This window comes from Marmota flaviventris, chromosome 2 (assembly GCF_047511675.1).
Source record: "Marmota flaviventris isolate mMarFla1 chromosome 2, mMarFla1.hap1, whole genome shotgun sequence".
NCBI lineage: Eukaryota > Metazoa > Chordata > Mammalia > Rodentia > Sciuridae > Marmota > Marmota flaviventris.
Window position 1 is genome coordinate 158,997,009 of NC_092499.1, and position 21,247 is coordinate 159,018,255.

Below are 21,247 nucleotides of genomic sequence, written 5' to 3' on the forward strand. Positions count from 1 at the left end.
CGACGCCGCATTCGTCACGGCGCGTGAGGAAGGCCAAAGGTCAGCCCAGCGAGTTCCGCTTCCGGTTCCGGGACCCGGTTTGTTATCGGAAAGCTTAGTGGTCTTGGCGAGCCCTCTAGGGTGATCTCTGGGGTCTGGTGAGGGCAGGGAATCTCCTGAAGCCAGCTGCTGCAGACATGGCGGCCTCCACCGCAGCCGGGAAACAGCGCATTCCCAAAGTGGCCAAGGTAGGCGATAGCGAGGGGCTTTGTGGGAGGGGGTCCGGGAAAGAGGCTTTCCCCACCCGCAGCCCGGGTGGTGCCCGGGTCAAGAGGGTATTGTCTAGGGGACAGGCCCTCTCTGGGAGCGTCCGTAGGGGAAACTAGGGGTCTTGCTCCCTAGAGCACGACTTGCACTGATTGGCATAGCCCTCGTTCTGGAAGTAATTCTTGCAGGGCAAGGTGGGGTCGTTCGGCAAATATTTGTCGAGCCAGGCACAGTGTTAGGTGCTGGAATTCCACCCTAAACGGGCAATTGGCACTACTCAAAACACGAGTAAATGTGAAGTGGCAGTCTTGCTAAATGTTACTCAAGCAAAAGGGTTGTGTAGGGCGGTCTACAGAGTAAACTTGGCTGAGGACTTGAAGGCTGTGTGAGAGTTAGCCCAATTGATATTGGAGGGAGTTGCTTAGTGACCCAAATTAAATAAGTTAATTGTAGATTTATTATCTGGTATTTTCAAGGATGGCTGATACTAGTTCTTAATATATGGCAGGCTTTGTCCTAAACCCCTACAGATACTCTTTCTCCTATTTGTTTTTCCAACCCTAGGGCTTTCTTAAGCTTGACCTTCAGATATCAGTCTAGATGGATTTCAGAGATACTGCATGTAAAGCACTTGTGTTCATTAAATACAAATTATCATCGTCATCATCATCATCATTGCTCCATGCATGACATTAAATATTAATTTTTATTAAATATTTCTTACTCAATTTTTTTTGAGGTACTAGGAATTGAATGTAGGGCCTTGCACATGCTAGGCAAGTGCTTTGCCACTGAGCCACATTATCAACCATTTTTATTTTGAGACAGAATCTTGCTTACTTGCCCAGGCTGGTGACGAATTTGAGATCTCCTACCCACTGTGCCAGGCTAATTCTGCAAACTTTTATTGTCATCACTGGTTCAGTAGAAATAGAATGCCAGCTATATTAAAATTTATAGCCACATTTAAATGTAATTTAAACATTTTTCATACCCACATTTAAAAATGCAAAATACAGATGACTTTAATAGTATATTTTATTTAATCCAGTGAATTCAAAGTGTTCATCATGTAATTAGTATAAAAATGTTTAGTAAGGGCTGGGGTTGTGGCTCAGCGGTAGAGTGCTCGCCTAGCACGTGCAAGGCCCTGGGTTCAATTCTCAGCACCACATAAAAATAAGTAAACAAAATAAAGATATTGTGTCCAACTATAACTAAAAAATAAATTTGAAAAATGTTTAGTAAGGTCATTCATTCTTTTTTTAATACTAAGCCTTAAAAATTAGTGTTTTACACTTATAGGCCAACTCAACATAGACTCACTATATGTTACTCATAGCCACTGTGTTGGACAACACAGTTCTAAGACCTCAAGAAGCTTGGAGTCTAATGATGTTCAGGAAGTTTAAGTTGACTTAAAATGCTGTGAAAAACCAAACCAAATGATCAACAAGGGCATTAAAATAAGTTTAAGAATTCTGTAAAAGGGCTGGGCATGGTGGTGCACGTGTTTAATCCCAGTGGCTTGGGAGGCTGAGGCAGGAGGATGGCGAGTTCAAAGCCAGCCTCAGGAAAAATAAGGTGCTAAACAACTCAGTGAGATCCTGCCTCTAAATAAAATATAAAATAGGGATAGGGATGTGGCTCAGTGGTTGGATGTCCCTGAGTTCAATACCTGGTACCAAAAGAAAAAAAAAAGAATTCTGTAAATGGAAGTCATAATGCTAGGTAAGAAACTATACAACTCTTGATAAAGCAATACCTCTGATGAGAATTTTACCTAGTCTCACAGTTTATTATAGTCATCTAAAAGGGAAAACTTGCAATTGTTTTTGCCACCTTTTTCTCTTGAGACTTTTACCTATTTGTTTGTAGTAGGTGTAATTCCAGATCAAAATTTTTTTCCTATTCAGTCTCATGGAGAAATGTGAACATGGCATACCAAGAGGGCATCTTGTAGTCATACTTAGGAAGTTCACATCCTAAAAACTTTGTGCTTGTTTCTTATACCCTGTGTAAAGAATATCTACCAAAAATAGACATGACTTCTTTCTTAAAAGGTAAAAAATAAAGCCCCAGCTGAAGTACAAATAACTGCTGAACAACTTTTACGAGAGGCTAAAGAAAGAGAACTTGAGCTTCTTCCACCTCCACCTCAACAGAAGATCACAGATGAAGAAGAATTAAATGATTACAAACTAAGGAAAAGAAAGGTTAGTTCACCCACTAAATGTTAAGAGTTTATAGGTTGGTTTGGAAAGATCCTTATTGCTTTGAATGTATAAAAATGTAATGAAGTGTTTCTGTTTCTAGCCACATGAATATATATATTTTTTGGTTATCAGATAACTGTGTTCTATAGAAATAAATTATATATATATATGTATATATATGTGTGTGTGTGTGTATACACACACACACACAAAATGTGCCATGAATTCTTTTTAAAAGAAATTAAATTCACTAGAGACATAATTTTTAGTGCTGAACCAAAGATGGGTGGAAGTTTAACAGGCAGAACAACTGGCACATGGAAGAGAGGTCTGCTTGGCAAGGCTCATTGTGTACTTCTGTCTGTATCACCTGTTGTGGTTAAGAGTTAGGACCTGGGGAAGAACCACAAGAAGGCTTTGGCATCTGGTTTGACCTCCTCACTCTAGAATGTTGGGTTACTTTTACCCACTAATCCTGCTGTGTCCACTTATTTGTTATTCTCAATGAGTTGCATAGGAAATTCTGAGAATTACTGAGAGAACTTAAAGGTAATATTTGAAAACATTTTCTTATGAGGAGCAACAATAGAGCTATTAAAGTATCAGTTGTCATGGACTAGAGACAATATCAACAATTCTGCTAATAACTTTTTATATCTACAGTTTTCTTAAAGAAACATGTGATTATAAACTTCTTTAATGAGTTTCTTATTTCTCAAAGACTCCAGCATGTAACTTCTCTTAAATAAGAATAAAATGAACAACAGTTTCAAAAGAAGGCTTAGAATAGGCAAAAGTAATCCTGTTTTAAGTCGGTTTCCCTTTATTGACCCTCTTTGCCTTCTTCCAGACTTTTGAAGATAACATAAGAAAAAACAGGACAGTGATTAGTAACTGGATAAAATACGCACAATGGGAAGAAAGTCTAAAGGAGATTCAAAGGTAAAATTGCTAAGATTATAATTGTGTATATAAAGATGCCATAAATTAAAGATATAAAAATATAGAAAATATTGTTGTTGAGAGTATAATTTTGTAGGTAAAGATGTCATAAGTTGACAGGTAAAAAAGAACAGAAAAATTTAAAGCACAAATAAAAGAGTATGCCTCTGGTATTTGTTCCGTGGAACCCAAGGGTTCCCGTGAAGGGCCTCAGGGTTGCTTCGTGAATAATCCTGAGGGTCGTGGCAAGAGGAGGTTCCACAGGTATGTCTTGCCACCAGCACACACTGCAGATACGGAAACCTAGAGTCTGCCTCTAGATTCACCAGCTTTATATGTTATTGAGATTTTTTTTAAGATAAAAGTGGTCTGCCAAAAAACAGTGACCAACAAGATAAAAATTGTATCCTGATCCTTGGTGTTATGTAGCTTTTCTGCATTCTCCCCTCGCTCCCTTTTCCCTAGTGTGCCTGTGTACTTGCCACTCCCTCAGTACATTATTTCTCCTTGTCATGTCACTTGGCTGTTCTCTCTACCTGTTAGAAGTACTCTTCCCCACAACCTTAGGCTCCAGATACATTGGAACTCTCTTCAAGTTCAGAATTCTAGGCTAGATGATGTCCACCACACATCATCATTTCTTTCTCCCTATTTCCTGTGCAGATCTTGACGATAATGTTTATCATATTGTACTGTAGTTACAAGCTAGCCTATCCTTCCGTAAGACTTTATAAGATACTTGAGAATTTGCTACTTCTTCTTCATTTTATGACCAGAACCTGGCTCATGGTAGACACTCAATGAAATTCAGACAGTTTGAAATAATTACTACATATATTACATGCACTTTTTTTTTTTTTTATACCCTTTAAATCTTGCTTCTTAAGGGCACGATCCATATACGAGCGTGCTTTAGATGTAGACTATCGAAATATTACACTCTGGCTGAAATATGCAGAAATGGAAATGAAGAATCGCCAAGTTAATCATGCCCGAAATATCTGGGACCGTGCCATCACAACTCTGCCACGAGTCAACCAGTTCTGGTAAGTTTCTGATCTAATAGAATAGCCTTTTGTAGACGAGAAAAGTTCCCCAATTTTGTGTATTTCCTTTATTTATATAGTTATAACGTTGTACATAATTAAATTTGCATCCTGTTTTTAAGGTCTTATGAGTGCTTTTTAATGATCTATTGTCATAAACCTAATGTTAATAGTTTTGTAATCAAAACTAAAACTTTGATTACGATAATATTTCATGCATTAGAAACTTCTTGTTGGAGTAGGCACTCTTTTAAAAAAAAATACTTTTCCCTCTAAGGTTCATCCTTTTTCAGGTTTATATTTCAGTGGAAAACATGTTTGATTTAACCATGAGGAAAGATAAAATTTAAATCTTTCCATTAATAAAAGAATAGCTAAAAATTGTCCAGGCTCATTTTTTCCCTAAGTCATTCTCACGACAGATATTTTTGGGTGATCTTATTAAAGGTACAAGTACACATACATGGAGGAGATGTTGGGGAACATTGCTGGTGCCCGCCAGGTGTTTGAGCGCTGGATGGAATGGCAGCCTGAGGAGCAAGCATGGCACTCCTATATCAACTTTGAGCTAAGATACAAAGAGGTGGAACGGGCCCGCACAATTTATGAACGATATATCCTTTGAATGAGATATGAGTGGTACTGTTATTGTCCTGGGAGCTACTCCTCCCATAGAGCTGTTATGGACAGGACATGGAGCCATTAATGTTACACCAGAAGTCAGATGTGTGTGTATATACAGTTTCCCTAGGAGTAATGGCTTGGCATTCAGTGTTTGCAGTGACTTTATAGAACATTACCTACTGTAAATAAAAAGAATCAGCTTTATCATGCAATGTTAAGGTCTTCTGTCTCTATTTGTTTTAACATTAGTTTCATAAAAGCTTTCATAGCACTTGCTGTGTGCCATACATTATTCTAAACACTTTAAAAATAATATCAATCCCTCTTGACAGCTCTACAATGCAGGAACTACTCCCATTCTGCACTTGAGGAAACAGATGACTGAGTAAGTGGCATGACCGAGATCTCACAAGTATTGATGGAAGTGGGATTTGAACCTAGCAGATCAGCTTCATAACTGACATTCTTAAAGTCTTTACCATATTTGAATGTATTACTATTTTGGAAATTAATTCTCTCTTCAGGGAAGATAGATTAAAAATAGGTTCTGTTAGAAAATAAAATGGTAATTCAAAACTTTCTCTTTTGGCAGTTTTCTTCATGTGGTATGGTTATTCCCCCCTCCCCTTAATCACAAGTTTAAGTATTAAAGTTATTGAGCTTATAATAATATAGATACCATTTATTGACTATATTATTTATTTTTGTTAATAATACATTGCATCTTTTTTAAAATTTTTAATTGATTTTATTTTTTAAATACATGAGAGTGGAATGCATTATAATCTTATCACACATATGCAGCACAATTTTTCATATCTCTGTATATAAAGTGTTCACACTAATTCATGTCTTCATACATGTACTTTGGATAATGATGTCTATCATATTCCACCATCATTGCTTACCCCCTACCCTCTCCTTTCCCCTCCCACCCTTCTGCCCTATCTAGAGTTCGTCTATTCTCGTCTAGGAGAGGTGCTCCCCTTCCCTATCCCATTATGGGTCAGTCACCTTATATCAGAGAAAACATTTGGCATTTGTTTTTTTGGGCTTGGCTAACTTCACTTAGCATTATTTTCCCCAGTGCATGTACCTACAAATGCCATGATTTTATTCTCTTTTATTGCTGAGTAAAATTCCATTGTGTATATATGCCACATTTTTGTAATCCATTCATCTACTGAGGGGCATCTAGGTTGGTTCTACAGTTTAATTATTGTGAAATGTGTTGCTATAAACATTGATATGGCTGTGACCCTGTAGTATGCTGTTTTTAAGTCCGTTGAGTATAGACTGAGGAGAGTGGGATAGCTGGGTCAAATGGTGGTCCCATTCCCAATTTTCCAAGGAATTTCCATACTGCTTTCCATATTGGCTGCACCAATTTGTAGTCCCACCAGCAGTGTATGAGTGTGCCTTTTTTTCGCACATCCTTGCCAACACTTACTGTTGTTTGTCTTCATAACAGCTGCCATTCTGACTAGAGTGAGATAATATCTTAGAGTAGTTTGATTTGCATTTCTCTAATTGCTAGAGGTGATGAACATTTTTTCAAATGTTGTTAATAGTTGTATATCCTCTTCTGAGAAGTGTCTGTTCATGTCCTTGGCCCATTTATTGATTGGGTTATTTGTTTTTTTTGGTGCTTAGCTTTTTGAGTTCTTTATATACCTTAAAGATTAGTGCTCTATCTGATGTGTGAAGGGTTAAAAATTTGCTTCTAAGATGTAGGTTCTCTATTCACCTCACAGATTGTTTCTTTTGCTGAGAAGAAACTTTTTAGTTTGAGGCCATCCCATTTATTGATTCTTGGTTTTGATTCTTATGCTATAAGAGTCTTATTAGGGAAGTTGGGGCCAAATCTGATATGATGGCGATCAGGGCCTATTTTTTCTTCTATTAGACGCAGAGTCTCTAGTTTAATTCCTAGGTCCTTGATCCATCTTGAGTTGAGTTTTGTGCATGGTGAGAGATAGGGGTTTAATTTCATTTTGTTGTATATGGATTTCCAGTTTTCCCAGCACCATTTGTAGAAGAGGCTATCTTTTCTCCAATGCATGTTTTTGGCACCTTTGTCTAATATATAATTGTAATTTTGTGGGTTAGTTTCTGTGTCCTCTATTTTGTACCATTGGTTTACCAGTCTGTTTTGGTGCCAATACCATGCTTTTTTTGTTACTGTTGCTCTGTAGTATAGTTTAAGTTCTGGTATGGTGATGCCACCTGCTTCACTCTTCCTGCTAAGGATTGCTTTAGCTATTCTGGGTCTCTTATTTTCCCAATGAATTTCGATGATTTTTCTTATTTTTCCCGATGATTGCTTTTTCTATTTATATGAGGAATGCCATTGGGATTTTGATTGGAATTGCATTAAATCCATATAGTGTTTTTGGTTGGTCATTTTGATAATATTAATTCTGCCTATCCAAGAGCAAGATAGATCTTTCTATCTTCTAAGTTCTTCTTTGATTTCTTTCTTTAGGGTTCTGTAGTTTTCATTGTATAGATCTCTCACCTCTTGCGTTAAGTTGATTCCCAAGTTGGGTTTTTTTTTTAGGCTATTGTAAATGAGGTAGTTTTCCTCGTTTCCCTTTCTGAGGATTTGTCACTGTTATACAGAAATGCCTTTGATTTATGGGTATTGATTTTATATCCTGCTACTTTACTGAATTTATTTACTAGTTCTAGAAATTTTCTGGTGGAGCTTTTTGGGTCTTCTAGAATCATATCTTCAGCAAATAGTGCTAATTTAAGTTCTTCCTTTCCTGTACATATCCCTTTAATTTCTTTCATCTACTTGCTCTGGCCAGTATTTCAAGAACTATGTTAAATAGAAGTGGTGAACGAGGGCATCCCTGTCTTGTTCCAGTTTTTAGAGGGAATGCCTTCAGTTTGTCTCCATTTAGAATGATATTGGTCTGGGGCTTAGCGTAGATAGCCTTTACAGTGTTGAGATATGTTCCTGTTATCCCTAGTTTTTCTAGTGTTTTGAACATGAAGAGGTGCTGTATTTTGTCAAATGCTTTTTCTGCATCTATTTAGATGATCATATGAGTCTTTATCTTTAAGTCTATTGATGTGATGAATTACATTTATTGATTTCCTTATGTTGAACAACCTTGCATCCCTGGAATGAATCTTACTTGATCATGGTCCACGATTTTTTTTTTTTTTTTTTTTTTTTGAGAGAGAGAGAATCTTTTAATATTTATTTTTTAGTTTTCGGTGGACACAACATCTTTATTTTATTTTTATGTGGTGCTGAGGATCGAACCCAGCGCCGCGCACATATCAGGCAAGCGTGTACTGCTTGAGCCACATCCCCAGCCCCCACGATCTTTTTGATATGTTTTTGTATTTGATTTGCCAGAATTTTATTGGGAATTTTTGCATCTATGTTCATTAGAGATATTGGTCTAAAGTTTTCTTGCTTTGATGTGTCTTTGCCTGGTTTTGGAATCAGGGTGATATTGGCCTCATAGAATGAGTTTGGAAGTGCTGCCTCTTTTTCTATTTCCCGGAAAAAAAATTGAAGAGTATTGATATTAGTTCTTCTTTAAAGGGCTTGTAGAACTGGCTGTGTATCCATCAGACCTGGGCTTTTCTTGGTTGGTAGGCATCTGATGGCGTCTTCCATTTCATCACTTGATATTGGTCTGTTTCAATTGTTTATATCTTCCTAAATCAATCTGGACAAATCTTATGACTTAAGAAATTTATCAATGCCTTCAATATCTTTTATTTTATTGGAGTACAAGTTTTCAAAATAATTTCTAATTATCCTCTGTATTTCTGTAGTGTCTATTGTGATATTACCTTTTTCATCATGTATGCTGGTAATTTGAGTTTTCTCCTTCTCTTCGTTAGCATAGCTAAGGGTCTGTCAATTTTATTTATTTTTTTCAAAGAACCAACTTTTAGTTTTGTCAATTTTTTCATTTGTTTCTTTTGTTTTGATTTCATTGATTTCAGCTCTAATTTAATTATTTCTTGCCTTCGACTGCTTTTACTGTTTATTTGTTCTTCTTTTTCTAGGCCTTTGATATGTAATGTGAGGTCATTTATTTGTTGACTTTTTCTTCCTTTAAATAATAAACTCAATGCAATGAACTTTCCTCTTAGAACTGTTTTCATAGTGTCCCAGAGATTTCGATATGTTGTGTCTGTGTTCTCATTAACCTCTAAGAATTTTTTAATCTCCTCTTTGGTGTCTTCTGCAACCCATTGTTCATTCAGTAGCATATTGTTTAGTCTCCAGGTGATGGAGTAATTTTTATTTTTTATTTTGTCATTGATTTCCAATTTCATTCCATTGTGATCTGATAAAATGCATGGTAGTATCTCTACTTTTTTGTATTTGCTAAGAGTTGTTTCGTGGCATATTATGTGGTATATTTTAGAGAATGATCCATGTGCTGCTGAGAAGAAAGTGTATCCGCTTTATGCAGGTTGAAATATTCTATATATGTCAGTTAATTCTAAGTTATTGATTATATTATCGAGTTCTATAGTTTCTTTATTCAACTTTTGTTTGGAAGATCTATTCAGTGGTGAGAGAGGTGTGTTAAAGTCACCCAAGATTATTGTGTTGTGGTCAGTTTGACTCTTGAACTTGAGAAGAGTTTGTTTGATGAATATAGCTGCACCATTGTTTGGGGCATATATATTTATGATTGTTATGTCTTGTTGGTGTATGGTTCCCTTGAGCAATATGTAATGTCCATCTTTATCCCTTTTGATTAACTTTGGCTTGAAATCTACTTTATTTGATATGAGGATGGAAACCCCAGCTTGCTTCCGCAGTCCATGTGAGTGGTATGATTTTTTTCAACCTTTCACCTTCAGTCTGTGTATTTCTTTTCCTATCAGATGAGTCTCCTGGAGGCAGCATGTTGTTGGGTATTTTTTTTTCTTATCCAATCTGCTAGCCTATGTCTTTTGATTGGTGATTTTAAGCCATTAGCATTCAGGGTTATTATTGATACATGGTTTGTATTCCCAGCCATAATTGTTTATTTTTGTTATTTAACTTGACTTGATTTTCTTCTTTAATTAGTTCTTTCTTTAGGGTACTACCTCCCTCTGCTGATTTTCATTGTTTTTTGTTTCCTCTTCATGGAATATTTTGCCAAGGATGTTTTGTAGTGCCGGTTTTCTAGCTATAAATTCTTTTAACTTTTGTTTATCATGGAAGGTTTTTATTTCATATTCAATTCTAAAGCCTAATTTTGCTGGATACAAGATTCTTGGTTGGCACTCATTTTCTTTCAGAGCTTGATATATGTTGTCCCAGGGTCTTCTAGCTTTCAGGGTCTGTGTTGAAAAATCTGCCGTTATCCTAATTAGTTTCCCCCTATATGTAATCTGATTCCTTTCTCTTGTGGCTTTAAAAATTCTCTCCTGATTTTCTATGTTGGGCATTTTCATTATAATGTGCCTTGGTGTGGATCTGTTTTAATTTTGTACATTCAGCGTCCTGTAGGCCTCTTGAATTTGGATTTCTAATTCATTCTTCATGTTTGGAAAGTTTTCTGATATTATTTCATTGAATAGATTGCTCATTCCTTTGGTTTGGAACTCTATGCCTTCCTCTATCCCAATACCTCTTAAATTTGATCTTTTTATGCTATCTCATATTTCTTGACCTGAGGATTGTGGAGGTAACCAGGGTGGGAAGTCTGGTCCTGGTGCAGGTCACCTGGAAGCGGGGAGTGGCACCCGCCAGTCCCTTCAGGAAGACTGCACCTCACGGGTCTCTTTTTGGGACCACTCATATGACTTGAGCACCTGGTGCTCTCTCCCTATCTTGCCTGGAGTTTTCCTAGTTCCTGGTTTCTCCATTAGGCTCCAAACTTTAGCCCCATCTCCCTCCCCCCTAGCAGTTCCCAACTGAGGAACCTCTCACACCGTGGCTCCCGTGGGTAGCTCCATGGTCACACTGCACACCTGTGTTTGGCAGCTACTATGTTGGATTACCGCTGCTTGGGAGGGGGGAGGTTGGAAAGCTGTTACCTGGCCACTGGAGATCTGATCTGGGAGCTGCCCCCACCTAACATGGCGAGAATGTTGAAGTAAGATGGAGGCAGTCTGCTTTCAGCGCCAGGGTGTCTGGTAAGGTAGGGGGAAGTCAGATAATGGCGTTGTGCTATGGGTAGGTAGCAGCTTAGTGACCTGTGTGGGAGCTGAGCGAAGTCTTGGTGATCTGCAGATGTGTTGATAGGTGATTCCGCTAAGGTGCTCCCGAGCCTTGGTTGGGCTAGAACTTTGGTCTTGAACTTCGGGTTTTGGGTCCTGCTCGAATGCCAGGCGTCCTATTCCAACGCTGAGGCCTGGAGCCCTTCGCGGGGTCACAGCGCTAGTGATTTCTACGGAGAGCAGCTGTATTGGGGTCCTCTAACACTCTCAGAGATGCAGTATTCCGAATAGGTGAGATCTGGATTATTGAGCAACACAGAATGCTGCCTTCTCTGGCCCACCATCTTGAAAACCCTTATTTTTTAAATTAATTATTGCAATACTAAAGATAGAACCCAGAACCCCATGCATGCTAGGCAAGTACTCTACCACTAAGTTATACCCTCAGCTCTTGACTCTGTTCTTTTAGCCAGAAACTGGTAAGGGATTTATATATTTTTTTGTCATTTAAAACTGACAGTAACCTATTGTGGTTGGTATTAGTTTTCCATATATACAGAAGAAAAAGCTGAAACAAATGAAATTACTTGTCTGCAATTACATGATTAGTAACCAGCATTGAGATTTCTCTTTAGCTTCAAACTTCTATTTATACCCACTACTACAATATTGAATAAACAATGAGGGCACATAGAGGCAAAATACCCTTGTGAAGACCAGGGATGAGTTTTATTGCACCTTTGTATGTTTGTTATCAACCCTAGAGGGTAGTTTGAATTATTGGGGTGTTAGGGTTTGTTATGGTTTGTTATGGTTTTGGTATTTATGTGATTTTTTTAAAAAAGCCATGTTATCTTTCCTGGTATTTCCTTAATTTCCCTGTACTTGTCCTTGTACACCCTGATGTGAAGAACTGGATCAAGTATGCCCGCTTTGAAGAAAAACATGCTTATTTTGCCCATGCACGGAAAGTGTATGAGAGAGCTGTTGAATTCTTTGGAGATGAACATATGGATGAACACCTTTATGTTGCCTTTGCCAAATTTGAGGAAAATCAGAAAGAAGTAAGTATACTTCAGTAACTTGATTGCATTGTGAAACATCTTAGAAAAGGTTACATCTTGTGCACAATGAGGTCATTTCCATTTTTTTCTTACTCATCTTTGGAGAAAATGTTTTGCAAAGACAAAAATAATTTCATATAGAAAGTAACATACATATATGACTGAGCTGCAGATTGGGAATTGAGTGATTATAGATTTCACTATAATTGTCTTAATTTTATTTTATTTGTTTGAAAGTTAAGCTTTTAAATCTTAATGTCTATAAACTGTAGAGTTCTTTGGCAGCTTCATTAAAGAAAGGTAAAAAACCTGGACAGCAAAAAGCCAAAAGCTCATAGAACAGAGAACAGAATTCAGAATGAAACAGATATTGCACCACAAAATAAGTTCTTCTCTTTCTTAGTTAGTTATACAAAAGAATTTCTGACAGTACCTCCAATAATGTAGATTTGACAGAGTTAGGCTGAGACCTTGTACAAATGCTGGAGAGTCCAGGTTCTGTTGTAAAAGGGAAGGATAGAAGGGCTTGAAGTGGGTGATGGAATATGATTTATATTTTAAGGAAAACTTCTGGCTAATTTATATAGAGAATATATTACAGAGGAGGGGGGATTAGCAAAAGTAGAATGAGGTGAGACTTACGGGGAGACTTTTGAAATGATCCAGGTTAGAAATGGAGATAGGTCAGCAACAGGGAGAGAAGAAAAGGACTGTGTTGAAGAGGTAGAAATGGCAGGACCTGTTGAAGAAATGAATGTGGAAAATGAGAAAAGAAAAGGAACAAAGAGGAGATTTTGATGTGAGCTAGCATGTGACTGTAATGTTGCCTACTAAGATTGGGAAGACTGGGAATGAACCAGCTTGGGAGTGGGAGAAAGAAGTTCAGTTTGGGTCCTGGTTAGTTTGAGATTTGCAATAATCCTCCAACTAAAGTATTAGCTAGCCAGCATTAAATGTGAAGCTCAAAGAAGAGCTTCTGACACAAATACTTTCAACCAAAGAGAGAAGAAAAGGTTTATTTTGGACATTTTGATACCTTAAAATCTTATAGTTTATACCACAATTACTCTCTTTTTTCATGACTAGAATGAGAATGTGTAATGGAAGGTAGTCATCCTATCTGCTTTTAGTTTGAAAGGGTACGAGTCATCTATAAGTATGCCCTGGATAGAATTCCAAAACACGAGGCCCAAGAACTCTTTAAAAATTATACCATCTTTGAGAAGAAGTTTGGCGATAGGAGGGGTATTGAAGACATCATCGTGAGCAAACGGAGATTCCAGTATGAAGAAGAAGTGAAGGTGGGTGCTGGTGTGGGTGGTTAATTCTGAAGTGCTCATCAGTACTAGCTGCTCTGGCATAAAGAATGGCTAGTTAGGACTATCAGTGGTAACTCTTTTTAATGAGATCTGTGATCAGCTGGCACATTTCAGACAAGTTAGAATATAGAGGCTGATAGGAAAAGGCAGGCAAACCATATTGGATTTGCTCTACCATTCACAAGTGGAAAGTCATCTATTGGTTGCAGATTGTGTATGTGGAACTTGAAAAGAAATGTAGAAACCAGTTGAGCTCATTTTTGGAAGAAGATGGAAGAGTTGTAGGTATCTAAAATCCTGTTTTGCACATTATTGCCCTTTAGCTTTAACTGCCTGGACAAAAAGTGTATCGTAGATATAATTCTATTCTCATCTCTTTGTGTACTGTGTTGATTTCAATTTAAAATAATAGCATTTTCCTTCTCTGTTATGCTATGTATTTAAAATTATTTTTGCTTACATTAAAATCTCTCCAAGCAAAGGAGTAATTCTGGTGTTAAGTGCTGTGGTAGGTCAGCAAGGTAATTTCAAGAAAAATTACTATTCTCTGAAAATGCAAGGTTCATAATTGTATGATAAAAATCCATTGTAATTTCATTATAAATCCAGTGATATATAGTCATATGTATGTGCACCTTAATAAGGATGATATCTCATTATTTAGTAGTTACCTGGGAGTGATGACTCTGGAGGAAAGGGGCTACACCTAGCCAGTAACCTCTCCTTTGGTTTCCTTTTATTTTTTTATTTATACATTTTCAGAAACGGTGTTTTTTAAATTAGATAACAGGTAAAATCTAACAGAAAAGATGCTAATCTATAAAGAGTTATTCTGTGCCTCCTTTCAGCTCACATAGTATAGCTTTGGTTTTGTCTTTATTGATAAAGCAGCTTATCTTTCTAGGCTAATCCACACAATTATGATGCATGGTTTGATTACTTGCGGTTGGTGGAAAGTGATGCAGAAGCTGAAACTGTGCGTGAGGTCTATGAGAGAGCCATTGCCAATGTCCCACCCATTCAGGAGAAGAGGCACTGGAAGCGCTACATATATCTTTGGATCAACTATGCACTCTATGAAGAATTAGAGGCAAAGGTAAAAATATTGAATTTTATGTCAGCTGTTAATGATTTCCTTGTGTTGAGTGTCTACTCATAGCTTGTCTGTTATGGGTAGTGGATGATAGTTATAATCCTTGAAACAGAGAAGTTTAATTTTAAATTCTTACAGGCTTCTGTTCAGCCATAAAATTATATATTCTCTCTGCAACATTTTAAATTCTCTATTCCTGTTGTGGGAAAAGTTTAGGTAGTGTGTGTGTCTGTGTGTGTGTTGTCTTTCTTTGAAGCATTAGGAATTGAACTCGGGGCCTTACACATGCTAGGCAAATGCTAAACCACTGTTTGTTTTTAAAACCTGAAAATAAGATAACGTTTGGAACTTGAAAGGGAATAAAGAACCAGCCCTCAGGTTAATTATATATATTAATTTTATATAGTTTCCTATAATTTATGGTTTTTTTCACAAATATAGCTCACAGTCATAGCTAGATTATACAATTTTATTTGAGGTTAAAATTAAATGACATTTACAGAAATTGGTCATTTATGTGAGTTAACAGGTAAAGATTAACCTGTTATTGATCTGAAAACATAAAACATCTTTCTTTCTGCTGTCAGGCAGAGTCTTTCTACAAAGAAGCACTCAGAGTTTGATGTCTGTATTGTTGGTGATTCTTAAAAGTTTGGCCATTTTTAATCATAAATGGAATCAGGGTTTGAAAATAGTCACTGGAGAAAACATATTCATTGTTGAGTGTGTACATTTTTAGTGGTAAAATTAGTAACTAGTGAAGTTAATGTTAGCAACAGACTTAAAATTTTGTGAAAAATTTTTATACAGGATCCTGAAAGGACAAGACAGGTATATCAAGCCTCTTTGGAACTAATTCCTCACAAAAAGGTATGCTTGCTCTAAAGTGTTCAACTCCAACCAGGTCAAAATTCTCATGTATTACTTGTGAAATGATAGGATGAAATAACATTTAGTGATTATTTCCCTGTACTAGACACCATGGAAAACATAAATAAGAATGAGATTACACAGAGGATAACCTGTATTGAGAAAAAAATTAATAATATAGATAATGTAAAAATTCAGAGGAGGCTGGGTAATTTGAATAGGCTGAGTAAAAAGGAAAACATTGACAAGAATTCACACAACATATGTGAGAGACACAGAACTGTGTTTGTTGATAATTGAGTGCATCCCTTGCTTCTCTAGAGATGGTTGAGATGTTACCTCTGCCATGTTTCCTAGCACAAGAAACAAAGTCTTTCCTGCTGTTGAAGTATTGGCCAAGTTATCTTCTCAGAATAGACATAGGATGTTCTGTCTACATACAAGCGGCCCACAAAACAAGGCCTATTCAAGGAGAGGCTGCAGTGTCATGAAGTACAGTAAAGTATCTGAATCATGATGTTTGTAACTGTTGTGAAATCTTTACTTGTAAGTAAGCAAAATACATACTGCCTCAGAAGTTTCAGGAAAATCTAACTGCCAGTAGCCTTTTGTTAATTTAAATTTTCTTTAATTCAACTTACTTTAAATGAATTTCTTCAGTTAAATATTTTTATGCTTTTGTTTCCTAGTTCACGTTTGCCAAAATGTGGTTATATTATGCACAATTTGAAATAAGACAGAAAAATTTACCATTTGCCAGAAGAGCTTTGGTAAGTAAAGAAAGGATCAGATGCCTCATGAAGTTTCTCGAGAAAGAATTTAAAATCTTAGTGCTTACAAGTTGTACAGTTCCTGCTCTACTAAAAACACAACAGAAATTCCTATCACCATAAACTGGGACGTTAGGAAAAAATCGTCAGATGATGATGCTTAAATTATTCTTATTACCTAGGGCAAGTGAACGTTCTCTTTCAATATTGGAAATATCTATAGCTTCCAATTGCTAGATCTGTCCTCAGACTAGATGCAGTAGTCTGGACCTGTGCAAACTTCTGGTGTATTAAATGCATCTTCCTCCTAAAAATTGTTCTGAAATTTTAATAGGATCAAATCCTATATTTAATTGTGATTTCTCTTCAGATAAGCTACTATTACCTTGGCTGTGGACAGCAAGTCAAGTTTCACTCTTTGATTAGCTTTTTATTTGAAAGAGGTTTTAATATCCATTTTTTCTGAGAAAGTTTAAAGTCCAAAATAGTGGATTAGGTACCAATGAGCACAGGCCATCTTGTCAGCTGGTTGAGCTACAGAAGTGTCTTCTGGTCTTTTGTTAAGAGCCACTGTGAACAGTGTTATACCACAGAGCAATATTATGGACTGCCATGTTGAAATGATCGTGCAACCCACTGAGGTATTGCAGTCATCTGGTCATTTTATTTTTCAGGGAACTTCTATAGGCAAATGTCCAAAGAACAAGTTATTTAAAGGCTACATAGAATTGGAGCTGCAGCTTCGAGAATTTGACAGATGCCGGAAGCTTTATGAAAAGTTCCTGGAATTTGGGCCTGAAAATTGTACCTCCTGGATTAAATTTGCAGAACTAGAGACAATCCTTGGTGATATTGAAAGAGCCCGGGCCATTTATGAGTTAGCCATTAGCCAACCACGCTTAGACATGCCGGAGGTGAGGATCTCAAGTTGCATATATTTTGTTCTAGAGACTTCTCTAGACTTCCTTTAGATAACCATCTAAGAGAAAGAGAGAGAAAGAGAGTGTTTTAGAATATAAACATGATCTGACTAGCCACAATCTTTTCTACTCAGATTAGGATTTTTCTGTTTGTAGAATAGGAAGATGGGTGGGGGTGAGGGTAGTTTTAAAATGAAGGCCTCCAGCTAGGTACCAGAACACAGTAGACACCCAGGATGAATTAGGATATAATGGCATGGATGATGAGCTCTCTTCCTCCCTTCCTCAAACCGGGAAAGGAAGAGAAGTCCAGGCAAGCAAACAGCCAGCAAGCAGCCCATGTGGAGAACAGGAGAAATAGAGGTGGGGACTGCACATTCCTGTTCTAGTACAGTTTTGCCTGGATCGGGCCAATAAAAGAGGCTCCAACCAAACCATAATGTGTCTAGAATTATAACTGCTGCTGTCTTGGCCAGCTTTCAGTAGTTAAGCTTTAGCCACATGGTGGCGCCAGGCTATAGGACTGATTTGAGTGACACTAGAGTCACAACTCACTTGGCCATTTTGTCAGTATTGACCTAACATGACCCTACATTAATGGTTCAGGCCCCACTGACCACATCAGGACAGTGCTTTGTATCTCTGGTTCCATCTCTTGGCCTCAATTCCTCCACTAGACTGCTGCTCCCACATGTCCAGGCCAGTTTATTTATCCTTGTGCTTGACAGGTAGGCACCTATTCAATAAATACTTGTTGAGTTTAACTGAAATAACAATGAATTTACAGTAAAGGTTAAGACATACTGGCTAATTTGGGCCAGTTTTCTCCCCCATGATTAATTGCATGTGGTAGAATCATAAAAGTACCTGGGAGACACTTAGCAAATTTCTCAGTTCTTGATTAAATTGAACATTTTGGAAAAACTCCAAAGGAGAATCTAAAACTGAATCCATGGTCTTTTGGCCTATAGTCTAGAATTCTAGCCGAGTTTTAGCAAGCTTATAAATGCCGATACTATTATTTCATTCATATGCTGTCAATTAACTCCTTAGCATAAGTTCTGTTCTTGGATGTAAATTAAAATATAGGTAATTTGTGCTTTGGATGGGTGCATCTGCTTTGTAAATGTTAAGACTGACCTATTGTTTTTCTTAGGTGCTTTGGAAATCATATATTGATTTTGAAATTGAACAGGAAGAAACCGAAAGAACAAGAAATCTTTATCGACAATTGCTTCAGCGAACACAACATGTCAAGGTATTCTGTGATTTGTTGTTGATCTTTGATTTTGCTTGAATCAGCAGTCCTAAAAAAATACTTTGTGTATTTTTTTTATTAGAGAATTTAATTTAACTATACATAGTGATGAACATCTGTAATCTCAGGTACTTGGGAGGGTGAGGCAGGAGGATCAGAACTTGAAGGCTAGCTTGGGCACCTTATTGATACCCTATCCCAAGTAAAAATTTTAGAAAGGCTTGGGATGTAACTCAGTGGTACAGCCTTGCCCAGCATGCATGAGGTTCAATCTCCATTACCATAGGAAAAAAAAGAAAATTTATTTTAAATTATTTCTTTGCTTTTAATGAGAACCCACAAGTCTCAGAGGACTTGTGAATGTTAAACTTATACAATGTATATGTTTATACTGCATGTGAATATCTTGGATATCACGAGATTGGAAAAAGTTCCTCTTTTCATGGTTATTATCAGATATAGAAACAAATTACTTCCATGCTTACATTGACTCATATAGTCAATGTATTCTGTGAAACACTAGAAATGACTATATCATATTCAGATATCATGAACTAGAAATTAGCTTTATTATTATTATAATATGACTGTCATCTAGATGACATTGCTAATTTGATTCCTTAATAATTTTCTTTTAAGGTATGGATCAGTTTTGCTCAGTTTGAGTTGTCTTCAGGGAAAGAAGGAAGTGTGGCTAAATGTAGACAGATTTATGAAGAGGCTAACAAAACCATGCGAAACTGTGAAGAAAAGGAAGAGAGACTTATGCTGCTAGAATCCTGGCGAAGCTTTGAAGATGAATTTGGAACAGCCTCAGATAAGGAGAGAGTAGACAAACTCATGCCAGAAAAAGTCAAGAAGAGAAGAAAGGTCCAGGCTGATGATGGGGTAAGAGCTGAGCCTTGAAGCTATGTGTTACATGAGTAGAAATGTATGAGTTTAAAGTTATGTTGTATATATGCCATGAGAATGGGAGCGCACAGCCTAGAGTAAGAGTCACTTGCAGTCTGGTTACTAAGGAAGGACAGCCAGGGTAGAGGATTTGGATGGGGATTGGCAAAAGCTTTTGGGGTATAGTTGAGTCCAGGAACTATATAAAATGTGATGTTTCTAAAGTAGAAAGCCAGTGTGGAGGGAAATAAACTCACCAAGTAGAGCTAATCCAGACAAGGTTTTGTAGGCATAGGAAGGAGTTTGGTGGGAATTTATTAAAGGCTTTTTATAGATAAAATGACATAACCAGATTGCTGTTATTTCATACAGGAAAGCTTTGAGAGTCTTAGATTGCATAAAGAAAACCTGTGATAAAGATGTTTTTGTAAGCTAAGTAAGTGCAGGTAGAAGTGGGGGCCTAGAAGAGCAAATTTTGGCAAGTGAAATCAGTAGTCAGTTGGAGGTAAGGATGTAAGGGGCACAGGTATATAGCTTTTGCTGTTAGATACATGTGAAGTAAAAAATCTTTAAAAGTGTAAATCTTAAACATAAGACTGCAAAATGTAGTTAGAGACACTATCTTCTTGGTTGACTATGGAGCAGAATTTTCTTCCACCAGATTTTCCCATTTTGGTGAGCTACAACTCCAGCAACACCAACCTAGCAACTCCTTATTCATGTCCTATCTTTCAGGCTTGGCTTTTGAGTTTTTTGTAGTAGGTTTTGATATTGTTTTGTAAATGAAGACAAGGTGAATTAGAACTCTGGGTTTCCAGTAAAAAAAACCTCTGCTTTAACTGAAATGTATTTAAGCCAAATGTTTTCTTGGCTTTTAATTTGCTTTATTTCTATAGTCTGATGCAGGATGGGAAGAATACTATGATTACATCTTTCCAGAAGATGCTGCCAACCAACCTAACCTCAAGCTCTTGGCCATGGCCAAACTATGGAAGAAACAGCAACAGGAAAAGGAGGCTGCTGAGCAAGATCCAGATAAGGATGTGGATGAGAGTGAATCCTGATGTTTTTTTTGTATTGAAAAGTGTTTTATTATTTTTATAAATTGATAGTTTGGAATTCTTGAGACTCCTGGAAGTTTTTATATTCACCAGCAAGGAATTATTTGGGATGGCTACTTTTTTGAATCATTTTTAAAATGCCCTGGATTAGGTAGGGGTGAGGAATTGCAAGTAAATGCATTTTTTAAATGCTGGATTTCTTCACTTGACTCCAAACTTTCCTAATGTTTGTCTATATCATGCATTAGGAAATGTAATTGAGGTTATGCTTAGCATCTATTTTAGATGGACCTGCAGACTTGACTTATTTTTTTAAAAAAGTTTTCAGGTTACAGTCTGCAGTAATTTTTCAGATATAGTTTTCTAATGTTATGCATTCATGAAACCTATAACTTTTTACTGTTTTCAAAGTCACAGTCTTGAATTCAGTTTCCAGCACTGCCACTTAGTGATTGTGTATTTTAACCTTTTTTTTTTTTTCAGTTTCCTTGTTCATAAAATAGGCCAATTCTTTGACAGCACATTTCAAAATTATATTAGAAAAATACCTGGTGCACAGTAAGTGGATAAAACTTTTGTTCTTTTCCACTCTTAAATATGTTCATTCCTTGTAGATCAGGATATGCTTGAATTAACATCAAAACATCTTTACCTTCTCAATAGTGGCCAGTTATACCAAAAGCTACTAAAAACATTGCAAAATTAACTTACAGTGACTATTTTTCTGAAGTCATTTTTACTAATAACATTTAGTTTCAATTATACCATTATTAGTTCCTTAAACGGGTT

The 21,247-nt window shown here is 36.8% G+C and overlaps 1 protein-coding gene across 1 annotated transcript; it reads left to right on the forward strand.

Moving 5' to 3' along the window:
• The first annotated feature begins 63 nt into the window (after positions 1–63).
• Positions 64–20,516, forward strand: Crnkl1 (crooked neck pre-mRNA splicing factor 1). Its single transcript, XM_027955690.3, has 14 exons — positions 64–227; positions 2,310–2,462; positions 3,313–3,404; positions 4,292–4,450; positions 4,898–5,064; positions 12,098–12,276; positions 13,407–13,577; positions 14,500–14,691; positions 15,499–15,558; positions 16,248–16,328; positions 17,003–17,242; positions 18,405–18,506; positions 19,146–19,394; positions 20,294–20,516. Exons 1-14 carry the CDS (start codon positions 177–179, stop codon positions 20,459–20,461), a joined length of 2,064 nt encoding a protein of 687 aa, XP_027811491.1. The 5' UTR covers positions 64–176; the 3' UTR covers positions 20,462–20,516.
• Positions 20,517–21,247: the final 731 nt, after the last annotated feature.

Coding starts and splice junctions, on each gene's coding strand:
- Crnkl1 (XM_027955690.3), top strand. CDS start 177: ATGGCGGCCTCCACCGCAGCCGGGAAACAGCGCATTCCCAAAGTGGCC. Junction 2,463..3,312: donor ACAAACTAAGGAAAAGAAAG/GTTAGTTCACCC, acceptor GCCTTCTTCCAG/ACTTTTGAAGATAACATAAG. Junction 12,277..13,406: donor TTGAGGAAAATCAGAAAGAA/GTAAGTATACTT, acceptor ATCTGCTTTTAG/TTTGAAAGGGTACGAGTCAT.